The sequence below is a fragment of the Micrasema longulum genome, unplaced genomic scaffold (genome assembly GCF_059751315.1).
Source record: "Micrasema longulum isolate JH-2025_06_02 unplaced genomic scaffold, ASM5975131v1 h1tg001567l, whole genome shotgun sequence".
Taxonomy (NCBI): Eukaryota; Metazoa; Arthropoda; class Insecta; order Trichoptera; family Brachycentridae; genus Micrasema; species Micrasema longulum.
In genome coordinates, this window is record NW_028278750.1 from 562,780 (window position 1) to 583,050 (window position 20,271).

At 33.2% G+C, this 20,271-nt stretch overlaps 2 protein-coding genes and 1 pseudogene across 2 annotated transcripts; all 3 read right to left on the reverse strand.

Annotated features, from left to right (window-relative positions):
* Nucleotides 1-8,411: 8,411 nt before the first annotated feature.
* Nucleotides 8,412-9,846, reverse strand: LOC148274859 (uncharacterized; annotated as a pseudogene).
* Nucleotides 9,847-10,286: 440 nt separating this feature from the next.
* Nucleotides 10,287-16,583, reverse strand: LOC148274860 (uncharacterized). Its single transcript, XM_088236530.1, has 3 exons — nt 16,469-16,583; nt 15,116-15,419; nt 10,287-11,065 (listed from the first exon to the last, which is right to left on the reverse strand). The coding sequence occupies exons 2-3, from the start codon at nt 15,369-15,371 to the stop codon at nt 10,287-10,289; spliced, it is 1,035 nt and encodes a 344-aa protein (XP_088092656.1). The 5' UTR covers nt 15,372-15,419; nt 16,469-16,583.
* Nucleotides 16,584-17,355: 772 nt separating this feature from the next.
* Nucleotides 17,356-19,750, reverse strand: LOC148274861 (uncharacterized). The gene is made up of 2 exons (XM_088236531.1): nt 18,782-19,750; nt 17,356-17,411 (listed from the first exon to the last, which is right to left on the reverse strand). Exons 1-2 carry the CDS (start codon nt 19,686-19,688, stop codon nt 17,356-17,358), a joined length of 963 nt encoding a protein of 320 aa, XP_088092657.1. The 5' UTR covers nt 19,689-19,750.
* Between the last annotated feature and the right edge of the window lie 521 nt (nt 19,751-20,271).

The window sequence follows — 20,271 nt, forward strand, 5'->3', positions numbered from 1 at the left end:
ATGTAACTAAAATTATCAAGATATGCTGCGATTGGTGTACCAATGTAGTGCCTTATGCACCATTAGATGTTGATAATTATGCTCTTCATACAAATATATAAAAGGCAATATTCGAATGTGCGTTCCTAATACACTAAATCACTACTGGACCGATTTACGTGTGGTTTTTTCAAAATGATGAGCTATGCCTTACGCATGTTATAAGCTCTTAAAACCTTCAATCTGTCAATTGAAATAAATGTTGGGAAGGCAAATATTGAATTCATCTTTCACAGGGCTGTATTAAAAAAATTGGCAGGATGTTATTATTTTGAGTGAAAATTTATGTTTCAAGGTTTAAAAACATAATTTTTTTATAGCTTCCAATCAGATTATTTCCTTAAATTTCTTAATACTTCTACCTAAATATTTCGTTTTTCAGAATCAACGATGTTGCCACAGATCGGTTTGAGGTCACCACCGGAGTTCGTCAAGGTTGCGTCCTAGCACCGTTCCTTTTTGTAATCCTCATGGACTTCATCCTAAGGAAGTCTGCTGACTGCTCGTCAGCAGTTCGTGTCAGAACTACGAAACCTGACTCGGAAGGATGCACAGGATCTGGCAGCCGACAGAGATGGCTCTAGGATTTTCATGGACACCATATGCTCCAAATAGGGAGCGGACACGAAATGATGATATTTAATTTTACTAGATTTTTGGTAATGCTAAAATAATACTTATTGACATTTATTTTTATAATTTTATTAGTGTACGTGGCGCAAATGCCTTTAATAAACATATAAACATTAAACATAACAATATTTGAGTTTGTCCAAATGTTTGTAGACAAAATATTTGATTTTACCCCCTCGAAGGACATTTAGATTCCCAATGACAGGTCATAAGCCCTGTAAATCCTCCGAGACTTCCATATTCCCTTCTTTGAAGTATTCTCCATCCCTGTTGTAATTTGTTAATTAAAAATAACAGGTTTCTATAGGGCTTAGGATCTGTCGTTGGCTGGTTTAGGTGGCCACTTTACACACTGTGTAACATTCACCATTCTGCCCATATTTTAACATCTTTGTTTCTTCAATTCTTTCATCTGTTGATGTTTGTGAAGTTAAAACTCTGAAACCTTTATTTATGCGGGTGAGATTCATCTAATTGAATTATTTCGCCACTTAAACCAGCCAATGACAGATCATAAATAAGCCCTATAGATGCCTGGACTTCTATATTATCTTGTCTAAAATATTCATCATCATCTCTGTTGTAATATGTTAATGTTAACAGCTCCCCGGGGTGTTGAATCCAGTCCTTGTCTACAAAAACTTGGACCAACTCAAAATATTGTTGATAAATCCACCTAGTCCATATAGAAGGATAGAAATTGAAAAAATACAATTTTCAGGCATTGCTTAGTATATGGGTGAAGTAATTCAATTAGATGAATCTCACCCGCATAAATAAAGGTTTCAGATCTTTAACTTCACATACATCAACAGATGAAAGAATTGAATGAATATAGATGTTTAAATATGGGCAGAATGGTGAATGTAACATTGTGTAAAGTGGCCACTTAAACCAGCCAATGACAGGTCATAAGCCCTGTAAATCCTCCGAGACTTCCATATTCCCTTCTTTGAAGTATTCTCCATCCCTGTTGTAATTTGTTAATTAAAAATAACAGGTTTCTATAGGGCTTAGGATCTGTCGTTGGCTGGTTTAGGTGGCCACTTTACACACTGTGTAACATTCACCATTCTGCCTAAATTTGAACATCTTTATTCCTTCAATTCGTCCATCTGTTGATGTTTGCGGAGTTAAAGAGCTGAAACCTTAATTGATGTGGGTGAAAATCATCTAATTGAATTATTTCCACATACTAGGCAACGCCTAAAAACACATATTTAAATTTTTATACTTCTTCTTGGACCAGGTGGATTCATCATCAATTTTTTGAGTTTGTCCAAATTTTTGTAGACATGAACTGCATTCAAACCCCTAGAGGGAGCTGTTAAGATTCTATATTCTCTACACTCTCTCTTGTCTTCAATGTTCTCCATCTCTGTTGTAATGCGCTAATATTAAAAGCTCCCTCGGGTGTTGAATTCAGTTCATGTCTACAAAAATTTGGAGAAAATCACAATTTTTTTATTTACTTATTTTTTTTAGAAAACGGAGAATTAAAAAAATAAAGGACAATTACATAGCAATTAAATACATATTACCAGTAAAAATAGAAAACAAAACATGGCCTGTTCGTGGGTATACAAGAAATGTTTATGATTTTTCGTAATATAAGAAACAGAAAAAAAAAAAAATTCTGTAAAAGATTAGAAGGTACTTTTTTATTATATAGTTATTAAAAACGAGAAAAAAAATATTTAAAAAAATATTCCTTATTATTAAAAGGCAACAAAATATACCATAGAAAAAAGAGTTAATATCTTTAGTTTGAATCCAGGATAGTGCGTGTTTTTTAAAAGAAGTAAAACTTTGAAAGTTTGGGATCAATGAAATATTATCAGAAAAAAAATAATTGAAAATTTTTGGGCCCATAAAATATGCAAGTTTCTATGCTAGCCTCGTTTTACAATGTGGTATTTATTACACACAATTCCTTCCTTGATTTTATCTATTTGAAATACTTGTAATTACATTTTGGTTCTTAAATATACATTTTAAACATTGAAAACAATATATATTTGTCTTATATCTAAAAGTTTAATTTCTTGGAACAATTGGGAAGATGGAAAAGTGCGATGTTTGTGAAGCATTATATTTGAGATGAATTTTTGAACAGTTTCTAATGGTTTAATATGATTGTTATAAGTTCCCCCCCCATCCAATTATTCCATAGGAAAGCGATGAGTATACACGTGCATAATATACCATTTTAATAGTGTTTAGCTAGGCGTAAATACTTAACAGTTTGAACACATAGGTTAAATATCTCAGTTAATTAACAATTATTTCAAGATGATTGGTCCATTTAAATTGACCGTCAATGACTACTCCCAGGTGTTTTGTGTACCTTTCAAACGTCATATTTTCACAGTTATTACATATGTATGTCAAGATTACAATATTTATTATAAAACATTGCAATTAAGGGAAGAAGAAGAGGAATATGATTTTGAGTTATAAAATGGAATAAACAGTGATTTATTACAATTACCCCAAGGTCGTTGTACAATAAATAAATAACCCAGCACGTCTTGCAGCTACAAAGCGCATGGAGATTGGTATTCTAGTTCCTCTTTTCCAACCATGATATATTTCAATTATAACTTTATTAGTGAGAAGCCGGTTAGAGTATAACTCTACAATATGGACTCCTTACCACAACTGTCGCCAATTTTTTTTTAAAGAGTCCAAAAAAAATTCTTATGGTATGTAAATTTTAAACTTAGAATCAGTCATGAATTTTTAAATTACGATTTTTTTACTAAAAACATTAAATCTGTTAAAACTTAACGATAGAAGAAAAATTAAAGAGGTTTTTAATGTATTCAAAATTGTAAATTCAATATGAGATTGCCCTGAACTATTTATTTCTCATCAACTTCAGGGTGCCTGGAAGAATGACTAGACAGGTGCCACCGTTTTGAAGCAACAATTCACGGACAGCGTATACTTGTAATGCGGTATTAAATAGACTTAATGAACTCGGCAATAGTTATTCCCACGTATCTGATATATTTAGTGTAGGGTATTGTTCCTATGGAACAAACCTTTTGAACTTTTTCAAAGATGGTGAATGGTTATTATATTTATTTATTCATGCATTTCATAATATACACAGTTTTTTGTTCACTTTGCCCAGCTGTATGAAACAGTACTTATGATTTTCTTGTTGTATTACTGTAGAATGTTTTATTATTTAAACTTTCTACTGAATATGCTGTATAATTTTTAGGTTATTTTTTTAAATATAAATCTTGTATAATTTTTTTTATAAATCCTGGGTATAAGGAAATTTATGTTTTTTTTTTAAATACTCAGCAAAATATGATAGTATTGTAAATTTTTGTAAAAGGCAGATTTGCCATTTATGTTAATAAAATAAAATAACAGATAGGAGCTAGGTTACAGCATTTATGTTTGTTATCTTTATATTGCTCGGGTTTCACCGCGACACTGCACTAATCACGTTTTTATTTATTTTTACGTAAACGGCATAAATTGCCTTTAACATGTATTGAACATAAATATGAAAAAAATATAAAATTGCAAAACTATATCAATAGTAACAAGTAGGTTAATACCAGCGCGAGCGGTGAGTTTTTCAATTGGCAAGCTACGAAAATTCTGATAAAATGTCCATAGCGGTAGTTTGGCATATAAAAAATAAGTCTATTTTATATTTGATAAGTAATCACTAACAAATGGCTCCAGCGGATAATAGTTTCAGTAAAAATATTTTTTAATGTAGCACAAACATTTGATTTAAAAAATACAATTTAAAAATGCATAACTGCAAAAAAATTGGAACCCCCTAAGGACTCGAACCCCCGCCTTCGTCATAATAAAGCAATGACCCATCCGCGCAGCTATTTCGTGTTTTGGGCCAAGTGCCGAAAAAGTAATTAGTAAATCTGGATAATTCATAAGCGTACCGGTGCATCTTTGGTTAAGTCTGACTTTTATAACTTGTCTTGAAATAAAACACTATTTCTTGATAAATGAGATAAAAACTAAATAATTTAAAAGTATTCCAAACCAAGTACGATAGTTCACCGAACAAAGCATAAATTACGTTTTAAGAATCATTGTTTCATTAACTTTTATATCACATTATTGTCTTGTTTTTGCGTTTTTTTTTATCAATTTTCGGACACAGAGTTTTTTCGGACACAGAGTTTCATGTTTGCATGAAAAACTGATAAAATCGATTTGATCGGCACATGATCAGTGATCAGTAATTTCCCATCACTATTGATATGAGTTTGACAGCTATCATTAAATCAAGCTAAACTTTAAGGACTATAATGTGCTCATTCGACTGTCATTGTTTTAATTTCCCGTTAAATAGGGGATTCTCGAATTACTATTTGAAGTTGATATTATGTTGCTATAAAAAATATCGATTTCATTCATAATAATATGAATGTTTTAATCACTTACCATCAAACTATCGATGTGTTGGTTAAAGATAAATTAATAAATGTGAAAATTTCCGCATTTTCCCTGTATAATACCAAACCCCACATATCCTCAATCAAGTTGAGATTCCCCGCAGTTTTTATTATTTATTTTATTTAGTTCTATGATTAACATAGTCTAATATATATTTACAACACAATATTTACATCTATACTTATCACTATTATACACTAATATCCTAATTTATAATATTCACTGCTTCAGATGTACATTTTCATTAATTATATACACTGTATATGACCTACTATTTACTTTTTACATTTAATTTGAAATATATTTTCATTTTTTTCATTTTTTATGCCTTCTGGCATTTCCTCAAATAATTGTATTCCCTTGTACATAAGGCAGTTCTGGGACATTGCTTTTGATTAATTTTCCAGTCTTATATTTTAAGATCCTCTTGTTGCATAGTTTCTATAAAAGAACTCGTTATTTTTTAGTTTATTTTGAAAATATCTCGGAAATATTCCTTTAATAATTTTGTTTATTTCATAAGCAACATTGAATTTGATTCTTTGATGAATGGTCGTGATATCTAGAAGTTGAATCATTTTCTTAACTTTTGTTCGTCTCACACATCTTAATATTACCCTCATCGCTTTGTTATGTATTATTTGGAGTCTCTTTAGATCTCCTTCAGTTTGAGGAATTCCCCACAAACGTAGGCCATGGATGGAAACACAGTGCCTAAGGCAGAAAAAATTGGAAGAGCCCTTTATCTAGCAGTGGAGACAAACATGCTGATAAGAAGATATATTACGGACATAATTAAAATTTGTTCATTATTTTTAAGCGAATTTGACTAACTTAAAATGTATTTAATGATCAAGAGTTTCGTGGTAGAATTTAAAACATAAGACACAGAGCGGAGTATCACATTCCTTGCAAATATACTTTGTTGTTCGTCTTTGCTTTGGTTTTATTTTACCACTTACACAAAAACGACACAACCGACGCGGAGTATCACACTTGGCACTGGGAGTATTTAGCACCGGCATGTGACGACTTATCAATATTAGAGAGTCACTGGAACGTGATGGCTGCGGAACAGGAGTAGTTTGAACATGCTTATCTGATGATGATTTGTCATCTGTATGAATTAACATGTGTGCTTTTAAAGCAAGTTTCCGAGAGAATGAAAATTGACACTCTGAGCATGGGAATGGTTTCTCACAGGTGTGAATTAACATATGTGTTTTTAAAGTACCCTTCCGAGAAAATTTAAGCTGGCACTCGGAGCATGAGAATGGTTTCTCACCGGTATGAGTTAACATGTGTGATTTTAAATGATCCTTTCGAGAAAATTTGAGTTGGCACTCAGAGCAGGAGAATCGCTTCTTGCCGGTATGATGGGTTAGCAAGTGTAATTTTAAAGAACGTTCGAGCGAACTTTTATATAGACACTTTGAACAGGCGAAATATTGCTGGCTTTTTTTCAAATCTGAAACAAACGCAAGAAAAACTTTTTATAGTCTATTTATGAAAGTAACAAAAAAATCAAGTAATTTTGGAATGAAGATCTAAGTCACATTAATTACATTAAAAAAAAAATTACTTTTAGTATTTTTTAGCAATATTTTTTTCTCGGTCAATTTAAGGGTCAATTAATTTACTATCTAAATGTTTGACTTGTCCTTTTCTCCTTTTTCATTCCTTCCCATCCCCACAACTCTTCTATCCTCATAGTATGGTGTAAACTTTTAGTTGATTAAAAAAAAATGTTACTATTAAATTAAAAGTCGTCAAAATCGTAAAAAAATGTCGACTTGGGGTGTAGTGGTCAGCGCATTTGCCTACCATGCAAGAGGTCTCGGGTTCAATTCCCGACATGGTCGACATGAAATATTTATTTAATAAGGCGTTTTTACGCTAGAATATTTTATCAGAGTCCCTGGACTGGCACCTGAAGCGTAAGACTGATCATCCTACCTGCATGCAACAAAAATGATCAAGATACGCTGCGATTGGTTTACCAATGTAGTGCCCTATTCACCATAAGGTGCGGAAAGGGAATGATGATGATGAAAATTAAAAGATTTAGGGTATGTCCGTGTATTTGTAATTTTCTCAAACTGAACGGTTTGGGTGGGTAGGAAGCAATTGCCTTAAGGCAATATGCCCGCCCCTATACGAGGGTTGTGTAAAAAATAGGGTTCTAAAATTTTTTTCAGGTTTAAGGCATTTTTTATTTGAACTAAAAAATACATAATTGGAAAGCTTAATTTCTTACAACATAATCACCAGATTTTTCAACCCATTTTTGTTGACTAATCCACTTTTGGAATCCAGCTTCAAAGAAGTCCGCCACCAGTCCGTGGAGGAATTTGGCGACCGCTTCCTGCACTCTTTCATCAGTCTCGAAACATTGTCCACCCAAGCGGTGCTTTAATTTTGGAAACAAGTGGAAGTCACCCGGTGCAAGATCAGGGCTGTGGGGAGCATGTTCAACGAGATGCCAGCCAAAATTTTCGGTTAAATCCTTGGTTTGGCGATAGACGTGCGGGCGCGCATTGTCGTGGTGCAGTCTAACGCCTTTCGTCAGTCTTCCTCCCCGGCGATTTCGGATGGCTCTTTTGAGTTTTTTCAAGGTCTCGCAATAATGAATATCAACCGGTGGTAACTTTTTAGCGTGCAAAAATCGGATTACTGCACGAACTTCGCACCTGGCGGTGACGGCGATCAGGGGTTCCATCGCGGATGGCTGTCAGGTCGGCACTGAACGTCGCAGCGAGTTTTACTAAGGCGGGATCTAGAGTGGGGGAACCAGCGCACACAGCGGTGTTGCCGAATTTCATCTAGCATTTCGCGCGGCGAGTTTACAGCGTTGGGAACCTTATTTCTTACACAACCCTCGTATGTATATGAAGTGTTAATTAAATGAAGTAAAAAATATTTGTTTTCTAAGCAAAAACTTACCAATACTAAAAAATAAAAGCAGAAACGAGTGAAGATTATTTAAATACTAGATTCCGCCATTTTTTACCAGTAGTTTTTTGTGCCTTATTAATGTAGTTTTTTTAATGATATTTTTTCTATTTCATTCATGTTAAAATTGGACGTTTTTCTCTTTGTAATTAGCTGATAAGAAATAACATAATATTCTAAATTATAAATCAGACATTATTGACCCTTTTTATTTCGTAGATCTCAGAAAATGCATAACTTTGAAGAAGCTGCTTAACTTTCAAAGTGGGACTAGTGATTGGATTGTTTTTGACTTGTGACCGATGGCTCCGGATCTGGAAAGACAACCAGCGGGCCGACATATTGCTCATTTGTCATAATATCAGGGAACGGATTCAGTAAATGGCTCTAATTGATTCGTCACAAAATGCGTTTTGAGATGATGGCAACAACACAAACCACGAATTTCACCACAGAAACAACTCGGCTGTCGGTACTGGATCTGATGAACTTTGACAGAAATGACTTGGTTCAATTGCATTGTTCCAGACACCGCGCGTAAGCCATCAGGGATCAGCTTCTTAAAATGTTGAACATCGTCATCAGACAAAAAAAAAACCCTTAACAGACTTCATAGTCCTCTGCAAAATATGACACGCTTCACTCGCATTAGTAATATCGTGACCATAATATATTTTTTTGTCAAGTTGTCTTTTCACGGATCCTCCGATACCATCTGCTATACTTTTTCCATACCCTGCTTCAGAAAATGACCAAGGGTGCTATTCTGAACCACTCTCGCGGCACGAGAAAACAGTATTTCTCGTGTATTTTGTATGTAAATACACGAGATAATACGGCCACGAGAGCGTTTGGAATACCAGCCCAGGTTGAATACGATAATTTTAATTTCTGCGTAAACAAGTAAAGCAAACAAAAAAAAATATTTTGCCTGGACTGGGTTGAGTTCTGGGACCGTCCGAAATAAAGTGAATTATTTTGGTGTTCGGAAATTCCTCTTTCGCTAGTTTTAAAGCATGCATAAGGTGTGCCCAGATGGCATTAGGTTCGTGGCAATTGTCGTCTGACACTGTGACAAACGACTGCAAACTTTATTTTCCAAGAATTACGCCACAATGCAGAGTGATGGAATTTTTGGATGCACCAAAGTGCATCGATTGAATTTCGTCGTTATATTTACATTCGTAGTTCTCAGAGAAATCGCATAAAATACCTATTTCTTCGCCTTTCATGTTAGTGACAAAAGTTCGATACTGGCGTTGCTGTTCTATCCAGTTAAAACAATGCGTTTTAAATGTAGGTAATTCTTTTTCGATCTCCGTGATAAAGTATCGTACAGTGCCTTTTATTTGCTGCTTTGTATTCTTTTTCATCATCATCTCTTGGCCTGCTTTTTAACACTCATGAACCACTCTTCCCCATTTAAACCAAGTTACTTCGCCTTGTGGTTTGTCTTCATTGTATTGAATTCTTGGAATTTTGCACTATTGACATTTGTCGTCCATGCAGTCGTAAGATAAAGTGTCGCACGCGACGTTGTTTAAAAGCTTGGTAATGCTCTTGTGAGGTATGATCCTTTGAGTTTCAAAGCATCAAAGATGAACTCCATGTTACTGTGTTTAATACACATGCACGTATTTCTGGTAATCGCGCTTGGTGATAGTACGTAACAAAGCTTGTACCTGAAAAACGGAATGCTGGCTACGAGCTCACCCAGATGCTTACAGGTCATGGTGGGTTCATGAGCTACCTGCATCGTTTCAAGCTCTCTGAAATTGACAGCTGTCCATGCGATGATGAAACTCCTCAAGATGTCCCTCACCTGTTGATGCATTGCTCCTTTTTCAGCTTTCAAAGACAACAGCTGGAGGCGCGATGCAGAAACCTGGGTGAAGATCTATGCGACATCCCATCGGTGATAGGTAATAAAAAACTCACACGAGAGGTAGTATCATACATGATAAATATAGTGCAGGCAATTAGTAAAATAAACCAAAGTAGGAAACGAAATGCCGAACATTGCTCTGGTGGAACGGAAGGCCTGTTGACTGCTGCCAATAGGCCGGCTTCTCCTGAAGAGCTTTAAGTAATTTCCTCTCCACATGAGCAAATGCTGAGAAGTTCCTGATTGGCCCACATAAGTATATCCCTCCTGATCCTAACAGTTTAGATAAATTTGAAGACATTTAATTGCAGTAAAATCCAACTTTTTAAATATAAACCTTGTAAGCAATATGTATATTATAAGCAAGGTAAATAATTAAGAAACTCATATATATAAAAATAAAAATCTGAATGGTGGTTTTTTTGTTTTTAGTCCTTGTTTCTCGTTTACCTGCTGTGCTTCTACTAATATCATCTCGACTATAAAACTTTTTTAAGTCTTTCAGGATGTTCTTATTCGGGGGCTTCTTTTTAAAACGTAGAAATTTGCGTTCGGGTTTTTTACACATCTTTTCACCAATTTCTAGTGTCAATTTTTTAATAATTCTTTTCTCAGTACCTTTCTTGCAATCCGTGTATACTTCTCGCTTTGCCACATCCATTACTTCTTGTCGGGCTTTGAGCTCCTCATTTTCTGTCTGTAGTAAATGCATTTCCTTTTCGTGCTGGTTTTTCGCTCGGTTAAGCTTCTTCCATAAATTTTGTAGCGCTGTTTTATATTCTTCAATCTTGTTTAAAGCTGCCTTGTAATTGATCCTCAATTTTCTGTGTTTGATTTGAAATGAATGAGAAACCGGTTTCGATTGCGAAACTTGTGTCGAAATGTTGGCTGCTACAGTTGACTGTTGTGCTGCTGCTGGTGCCAGCTTTGTCTTTTTTTTCACTTTTTGATTCCGTTTTTGTTCCCTCCATCGTTTTCTTCCGGCGTTTTTTTGCTTTTCAGTTAGCGCAAGATGTTTTTTCAGTCTTTTATTTCCTGGGTCTTGTTTTGTTTTTTCCCTATATATCTTAGATCGCTCCGCAGCCGTCAACGCCATGGTGAATTCTATAATCAAAATTGCTAGCTTTAATCTATACCTGTATGATTTATAGTATATTTAAGCTACTTTCACACTAATATGTCTTATGGCATTTTAGTGTGGGGTCGGGCTGCCGATATTTTCGAAGTTTTTGTTTTTCAAAAGAGGGCAGTGGGAGGAATTTACAACTTAAATTTTCGCGATTCTTTATTTATTTATTTATTTTTTTCACAGTTTTAAAATGTACAGAGTTTCTTTGTTTCAGGTCCCGACTAGCTAGGAAATTCCTGTGTTTAGGAAGGACCTTATTTTTTACATGTGTTTTTCTTATCTATTATTTCATTAAATGATGCTTAATAAATTCAAAGAATAATAATGACATACGAAAAAATCAATGTAAATATAAATAAGAAAACATGCAAGTAAAAATAATAAAAATTGAATCATAAAAATAAATTAGAAAATATGGCATTAATAGTAAAGAAATGAGACATAATTATTATAAAATAGAAAACATACCGATAATAATAAAAATTGAACCATAAATACACATTATAAAATATAACATTAGTAATAAAGAAATTGAACAAAAATACAAATTGGAAAACATACCGATAATATAAATTCGAAAATATATCATTGGTGATTAAAAATTGAAGAACGAAAATAAACTACAGAATATACCTACCATTTATAATTAGAAAATTAAAGATTCGTGTAAATACTAGTATTAATGAAATCATTATACTTACATAGGACGGAAGCTTTTCAATAATTTACCACAAAATCTACGTCAAGAAATAAATTATTGGAAAATTTAAGGATAAATTAAAGAAAAGCTTCTTGACATAATTGACATGTACTGGGCAGATACGAACTGCAAATCGGGACAGGATCGGCAGTACTCCTATACAGAGATATTTTAATTTAAACTAAACAATAAAAAAACATTTAAGTTTGTAAGTGAAAATTCTTGATGGAAGTTCATTGTAATTTATTATGTAAATAAAACACGAGTGATACTTTAATCCACAAATTTGGAATATCCAGCGACCGGTTTCATCGCTTTCGCGACATCTTCGAGACTGGTATCTTTATTAAAGAGTTAAATGTATTTATACAAAACAGAGGTAAGGATAGACAATTCAAAGTTATATGTAAGTAAATTAAATAAAGTTATTTTTATCTTAAGGATCATTATCAAGACATTTTCTTTGGGTTAACTAATGAGTTGATATAATGCTATGAACTCATTTTTATACTGAATGTATTGTTAATTGTTTATTTATGCTAATAAAGATTTTTATTTAAAAAAAAAAAAAAAAAATAAGATAAATAAAATATATGTAAATTAATAAACATAAAAAGTAAAAATAAAATATACATAAAAACAATAAGGAGATATTTGTCAATTAAAAGCAACACAATTTTAAGTCATGAAAATAATTACAGGATATAAAAAGGTCTACCCCTAATCCACTTGCTCACCTTCTTCTTATAAACATTGTAACTGACAGACGCCTATATGTCAGGGTCCAACATGTTAAAAAACCTAGGGCCCAATACTGCAAAATGCCTCTGAAAAAGGGCAGTATTGAAAAAAAAACTAAACTAAAACTAAAACTTTTGTAATATAAGTACCTGACAATACCCAATTGATTTTAAATCTATGGTGATAGGTTTGAATCCCTGCCCTACATAGTCCTATCGACATTTCTTATGTACAAAAAAAGGGTATGAAAATATTTATAAATTACCAAAATTCATTTTATTGCACTAAGAAAAAAATCACCTTTACATATTAAAAATAATATTAATACAATGCGTATTTACACAAAAAATATTTATAAGATTACAATGTTGTCTGTATAATTCCAATTGGTTACTTGTCTATTTATTTATATATTTTTTTTTTTAGCACCACAACAGGCCAGGAGGCCCAATTACAGCGGTGAATTACATCACAGAACACCCAGGCTTGAGAAAAATCACATTTAATTTTTGTGTTCTCACCGGGAATCGAACCCGGAACCTTCCGTCTGTGAGTCAAGCGTCTTGACCACTACACCACGGAGGCCGCCTAATCGGATCTATGTGCACACATTTATATATGTTGCATTTTGCCTACATTGATTATATTCTCATATTTTGCGATCAATAACTATTCAATCCACTGTGTTGTGTAACTCGTCAAGTGCCTCTCCTTTCTGACCACAAGATCGGATCTGATCCTGACTGCCGCGACAGAAGTACCAGCAATAAAGGCGCCAGGACCCAGAATAAGGTAGGAATTGCAGTCTTTGTATTCAGGGTTCTGTAGCAAAGTAAATAAAGGATAACGCATCCCACGAACCAGCAATTTCGAGCGTGCATCTGCTAACGGGCAAGTGGTGCGATCAGATTTTTTTTTGTTGCATCTATCTATGTAGGTAAACCCGTACCAAGATAGATGGAAGTTGTACATTATGGTGTGGTAACGGCTCAGCAAGAAGCGACAGCAAGGCGATCCACGGTCACTCGCTTAAATATTTTTATATTCACTTGAATGACAGCGGGCCACCCCGCGACTTCATCAAACATCACAATGATCGCAAACACGGTAAACTAACTATTTTTAAGAAGTTTGTGGTGTATGGGGTCCATTTCGAGAACTTAAACTGTGAAAAAAATCTACTTACAAATAAAGTAAATTAAACTGTTTTGAAAATTTCTTTGTTGTACACAATGTGAAAGCCATGCCTAATAAATCCACTACGTCCCATTTGGCGTTTCACTAATACAACACGTTGCGTAGCGGATGTGACGTATGATGCCATTATTAAAACAAACTCCAAAATGCAGCTGTATAAAATGTGATTTTACTAAATATTACATTGAATTCAGATTCTAGATGTTGGTAATTTTTACCTATGAAAAGCTGTTAGTAAAACAATCAATACTTACATTATAGAATCAGGTTCGTAGCGGACAATAAAAACAGGTTCGTAGCAGACAATAAAAACAGCACGACGCACTAAGGAGTATTTGAAGTCCTTAAAATATAGCTTGATCAAAATGACAGCTGTCAAACTAATGTCACTAGTGATAGGAAATTATTGATCACTGATCATGTACCGATTAAATCGATTTTATCAGTTTTTTCATGCAAACATGAGACTCTGTTTCCGAATATTGATATTAAAACGCAAAAACAAGCCCATTATAGTGTGTTTAAGACAATTATTTACTAAAAAATAAGGACATTACATACTTTTTTTCATGAATAACAACATATTAATTATTTTTATTTGATCGATTTACGTTGATCGATTTGTCTCATCTCCAACGTTTTTGCAAAATGACGTAGCCTCGTAAAAACTTCGTGAACCCTCCCTCCCCAGTGCCCGGTGATGTGTAGCCAGTACACATTGCGTCTAATTACTATGATATCTTTATAAATATAATCAATATTGGGTTGAGATTTTCAATACTCCTCCATTACACATTTACGTATCGACTGAAATTATTTTTTTATCAAATAATAAGTACTTATTAGGCACAAAAAAAGCATTTTATCGAAAATCGGGGATAAATTACAAATATCATCAAAAGTATACTCTCAGTCAGTCACGTAGTCCAGTACTATATAGCTACTTAGTAGCTCTCGGGAAGTTGGCCCGGTTGCACGTTTTGCCCGAGTCGTTAGTGATACCTAATGGTTTTTTTAAAAATGTTTTCAGCAGTTGGATTTGAAATATTATCGTCTTTGAATTAAATTATGGTTAATTAAAGCCATTCCCTATAAATATTCAATTTTTCCCTTTTTGAATCCTTTATTTTTTATGTGTAGTGACTACACAGCACCGTAACGCGCGGGTGTTTATAGGACAGTAAGGGAAAGCTTAAAATAGCACGGCTGACAAAACTCCACCATTTTTGTAATATTTTCGATACACGGCATGAATAATACAACTCTGTTGCCACCTTATTTATAAGTCAAAAATTATGGAATTTGAGGCTAAGTCCTCTGCGTACCATCATCCATAGTCCACAGACGTAATCTCAGGGCAGACAATGTGAAAGGAAGCATTACTTACTTGAGGCGATTTCATTTTTTTGGGAGGAATTCAAACATTCTTGTTTGATGTCAGGATAGTCAATGTTCATCTCTGAGTAGATAATTATATCACTGGTTATCCTGGGCGGGTCAGTACCGGTCCTCAGTTCAGCCTTCAAGGTAGCAACACCTGGCTCCTCGCTTCTGTACGGACTCGACGCCCCAGTATGTAAGATATCTTTATTTACATCGCCAATCCCCGGTTCAGCCTTCACACTCACTGAATCGAGTTCCATAATTCTGCTTTGTGAAACACAATACCCTTTTAACGTTAAAATGATTCCCTGGAAATGAAATAAAATAAATAATAATTACTCGATTTGAAGATCAAATCAAAATAAAGCTCAGATTGTATTTAAAAGGGTGTATTTGGAAATTGGTACAAGCTGAATAACTGACGACACGTAGACCAATATTTATTAGATAGAATTTATGTTCTGTGACAGGTATTCATATTATGTCTTATTGTAAAATGAAGACTTGAATATTTTTTGTAAAAAAATCAGTTAATAACAACAGAAATAAAAGTAAACTCATAATTTGACTTTTTAATTTGTTTTAACTATGTATTTTTGATTTATTTTTTTATCACATCTTTTACTTTATTTTTTAATGTGTTGTTTTTTTTTTCTCTTTCTACTAAGTATTTTGCTATGTTTTTTTTTTCTTTCTTTAAATATGCTTTTTGCTATACAACATATATTCATTTTTTTATTATGACTTTAAATATGTTTCTTACTATGTGTTCTGTTTTTATTTCGCATTTTCCTGAGTTTCAAAAGATTTTTATAGACAAATTTATATATTTTAATGGATTTTACTATGTTTTCACTGCATTTATTACTTTGTTTTTATTATATTTTTTTGCTACGTTTTTTTACTACATTTTAACATTTTATTATGTTTTTAGTACATTTTTACTATGTTTTTATTACATTTTACTATGTTTTTACTACATTTTTTACCATGTTTTTACTCCGTTTATTACTTTGTTTTTCATTTTGTCCTGTATCTTTATAACTGATTTTATAATTGATTACTGTTTTTTATATTTTATTGGCTGTCTTAGAACGGGGAAAATAACTCTAGTTAGACAGACAAAGCAACTTTACACAAATTATAATTTTGTGTATGTAATATAATGATAATAAATAAATGAATAAATTGCCATAATAAGAAATGAAACTACCTGTTTGTATTTTTTGCAACGGACTTGTTTATGTTATGTAGACCTGTCTGTCATGTTGACTTCAACTCGCACGTCTTATTAGATACCGAGTAATACTAGAAGCAAAGCGAATATAATTCTACTATAAAACATAAGGAAATTTACCCAAAGTCGCTTCTTTGTTGGTGGTGATCATTCCACCGCCCGTGTATTATATTATCAGTACACTTAACTAGAGATTAAGTTCACTACATACACTCGGCACAGTCAGATACGAAATGGCGGCCATTGCGAAATACCGTGGAAATGTTGCCAGTCTAAAGGCTTGAGTACGTATTTAGAGTGTGATGTGCTTTTATAATTCACATTTTAAAAGTTTCTTTTTTACAATGCGTCAAAATAACATTAATGTATTATTTGTTATTGGAATGCCTAATATTGCTTTTTGTTTTTAAAAGTGAAATTGATTACGCGAATTGTCACGTTTTATTTAGCTACGGAGATTAGTAAGTTTAATCAATTTTATTAAAAAATACATGTCTTTTAGGAGAAAACTAAAAATTTATGAGAGTAACCTTTGTAAAATTAAAAAATAAGGGCTGTTTTTGTATATATTTGTATAAATATCCCAACTAGAAACCTCAGACAAAACTACCTTTTCATACCGATTACCATAAAAGTAACTATGGTTTTCATTCCCTTATGTCCAGAATTCTTAAGTCTGTCAACAAACAACATCCAAGTCTTGGTTTCTTTGATAACAAGTTGTCTTCTTTCAAACGATCACTGAATTAAATTCAATTATAAACACCTCTCTCCCGCTTCCACTTCCACCGAGTCTTCCGTATACCATTGTGTCTTCTCCTTTTCTTTATAATAATTTTCCATATATAAATTTGTCAAAAATATTTAAAGTTTGTCCAAATTATTGTAGACAAGGACTGGATTCAACTCCCTGGGGAGCTGATAACATTAACATACTACAAGAGAGATGAAGAACATTTCAGAAAAGGTAATATAGAAGTCTAGGCATCTACAGGGCTTATGACCTGTCATTGGCTGGTTTCGGCTGGCGGCATTGGCGGCTGGTGCATATCAATCTGCAAGACTGCAAATGCACAAAAATAGATCACGTATCAAATTATAAGTATTTAGGTATTATTATAGATTCCACTTTTAATTGGGAAGAACAGATAAAAACAGTTTGCAATAAGCTAAGAGTTTGCTTACTTAACATGTACCATTTAAAACCATACATACCATACCCAGTGCTGAGACTAGTTTACTTGGGGCTAGTTGACCCAATTATTCAATATGGATTAAGAATATGGGGATTAAGTTTTAAATCTTATACGGATAGAGTCTTGAGCTTACAGGTACAAATTTTAAAAATTATCGTACCTGTAAAAATAAAGAATGAGGCAAAAGACAACAATAAAATATTATTTGATTTTGTTAACGTTTTGCCAATTAACAAACAGTGTCAATATAAGATAATGACAGATCACTTCCTCGATTGCAATTTCAAATCCAAAATAAACCACCAGATCATGACCCGACAAGTATCGGCACAGCAGCTGATGGTACCACGACAAAAAAACTACTATGGTGACAGAACAATGGGTAGTGTAGTACCAAAACTGTACAATTTAATACCAGCCAAAAATCGTGAAGAAAAAAACCTAATTTCGTTTAAAAAATAGTCAAAAAATTATTAAACAGCAAGTGAAACTTAAGTGTTTAAATATATCTTATTCTTTAATTATTATTAAACTATGTACTTACTTATAAATTTTAAAAAAAAATGTAATGTAACCCGCAGACAAGCTTCGGCTTTGCGGGAACAAAAATACAATTTTGTATGTTATTTACTTGTTAAAATGAATAAAACTTAATAAAAAAAAAATAAAAAAAAAGTGGCCACTTTACACACTGTGTAACATTCACCATTCTGCCCATATTCGAACATTTATATTCCTTCAATTCTTTCATCTGTTGATGTTTGTGAAGTTAAAGAGCTAAAACCTTTATGTATGCGATAATATTGTTGATAGATTCACCTGGTCCATGAAGAAGTATATAAATTGAAAAAATAACATTTTCAGGCGCTGCCTAGTCTAGTATGTAGGTAAATAATTCAATCACACGAATCTCACCGGCATAAATAAAGGTTTCAGCTCTTTTATATTTATATTTTTTTAAATATACATTTTTCATTGATAAACCATTACGGATATGTAACCCGTTTGTACATTTATCAAAAATTTTTCACTTTTGAAATTCACATTCTACTGTAAATAATACTATTTTTAACATATTTTGTAAAAGTCTTTTATTATGTTTTGATGAAAAGTTTCTTTCCAGTATGGGTAAACATGTGTGATTTCAACGCATCTTTCCGTGAACATTTAAATTTACACTCTAAGCATGAAAATGGTTTCTCACCGGTATGAGTTAACATGTGTGATTTAAGCCTACCTTTATGAGAAGATTTAAACTGGCAATCTGAACACGAGAATGGTTTGTCTCCAGCATGAATAAACATGTGCGATTTCAGATTACTTTTCTGATAACATTTAAATTTACACTCTAAGCATGAGAATGGTTTCTGACCGGTATGACTTAACATATGTAATTTCAAATGACTTTTATGAGAACATTTAAACTGACACTCTAAGCATGAGAATGGTTTCTCACTGGTATGCGTTAACATGTGTGATTTTAAATTGTGTTTCAGTGAAGCTTTGAATTGGCACTCTGAGCATGAGAACAGTTTCTCACCGTTATGAGTTAACATGTGTAATTTAAAATAACTCTTTTGTGAACATTTAAATTGGCACTCTGAGCATGAGAATGGTTTCTCGCCGGTATGAGTTGACATGTGTCGTTTTAAAGTACTCTTCAAAGTACATTTAAATTGACACTCTAAGCATGAGAATGGTTTCTCACCGGTATGAGTTAATATGTGTGATTTAAGACCACCTTTCTGGGAACATTTAAACTGGCAATCTGAGCACGAGAATGGTTTTTCTCCAGTATGAATTAACACGTGTGATTTCAAATAACCCTTTTGTGAACATTTAAACTGGCACTCTGAGCATGAGAATGGTTTCTCACCAGTATGACTTAGCATGTGTAATTTTAAATGACTTTTGTAAGAACACTTAAATTGGCACTCTACGCATGAGAAGGGTTTTTCACCGGTATGAGTCAACATGTGTGATTTCAAATTACTTTTGTGAGAACTTTTGAACTGGCAATCTAAGCATGAGAAGGGTTTTTCACCAGTATGAGTTAGCATGTGTGGTTTTAAATGACTTTTTAATGAAAATTTCAGTTGGCACTCTGAGCACGAGAATGGTTTCTTTCGGAAATGACCTAACATGTGCGATTTTAAATTACCTTTTTTAGAACATTTATATTGGCACTTTGAACAGGTGAAATATTTTTGGCTTGCTTGTAAACCTGAAACAAAAACAAGAAAAAAACGAATTAAGTTATCGTAATAAATAGTTGAAGTTTTTCTGAGATAAAACGAGCACTATTAAAAAAAAAAGACGAATGAATTGTAAAATCGATCGACATATCATTGCACATAAAGATGCTTTGAACCCTCAAAAATGATGACACTTAACTCATATCCAAACGCTCAGTCATGCCCAACGCGTATTAAGCCGTTCTTCGACCGTCAGCCAGGTGTGACGTATATAATTTAAACCAAAATGGCTTGCATCATGAAAAGATTTTCGGATAAATACTTTAAGTGTGAAACTTTCCATTGGAAAATATTTGTTCATGTGTGTTTAACAACGCTTAAAACAATTAATATTCGAATGAAAATATGTTTTTTTTCAAACCAATGAATCTGTTTCACACAAACACTGGCCACAGAACAGCGTCTCTGTCTTCCTTGTTATGAGTTGTATCGTCGTGCTCTCTTTTAAACAGATATATTGATGTTTTGGCGG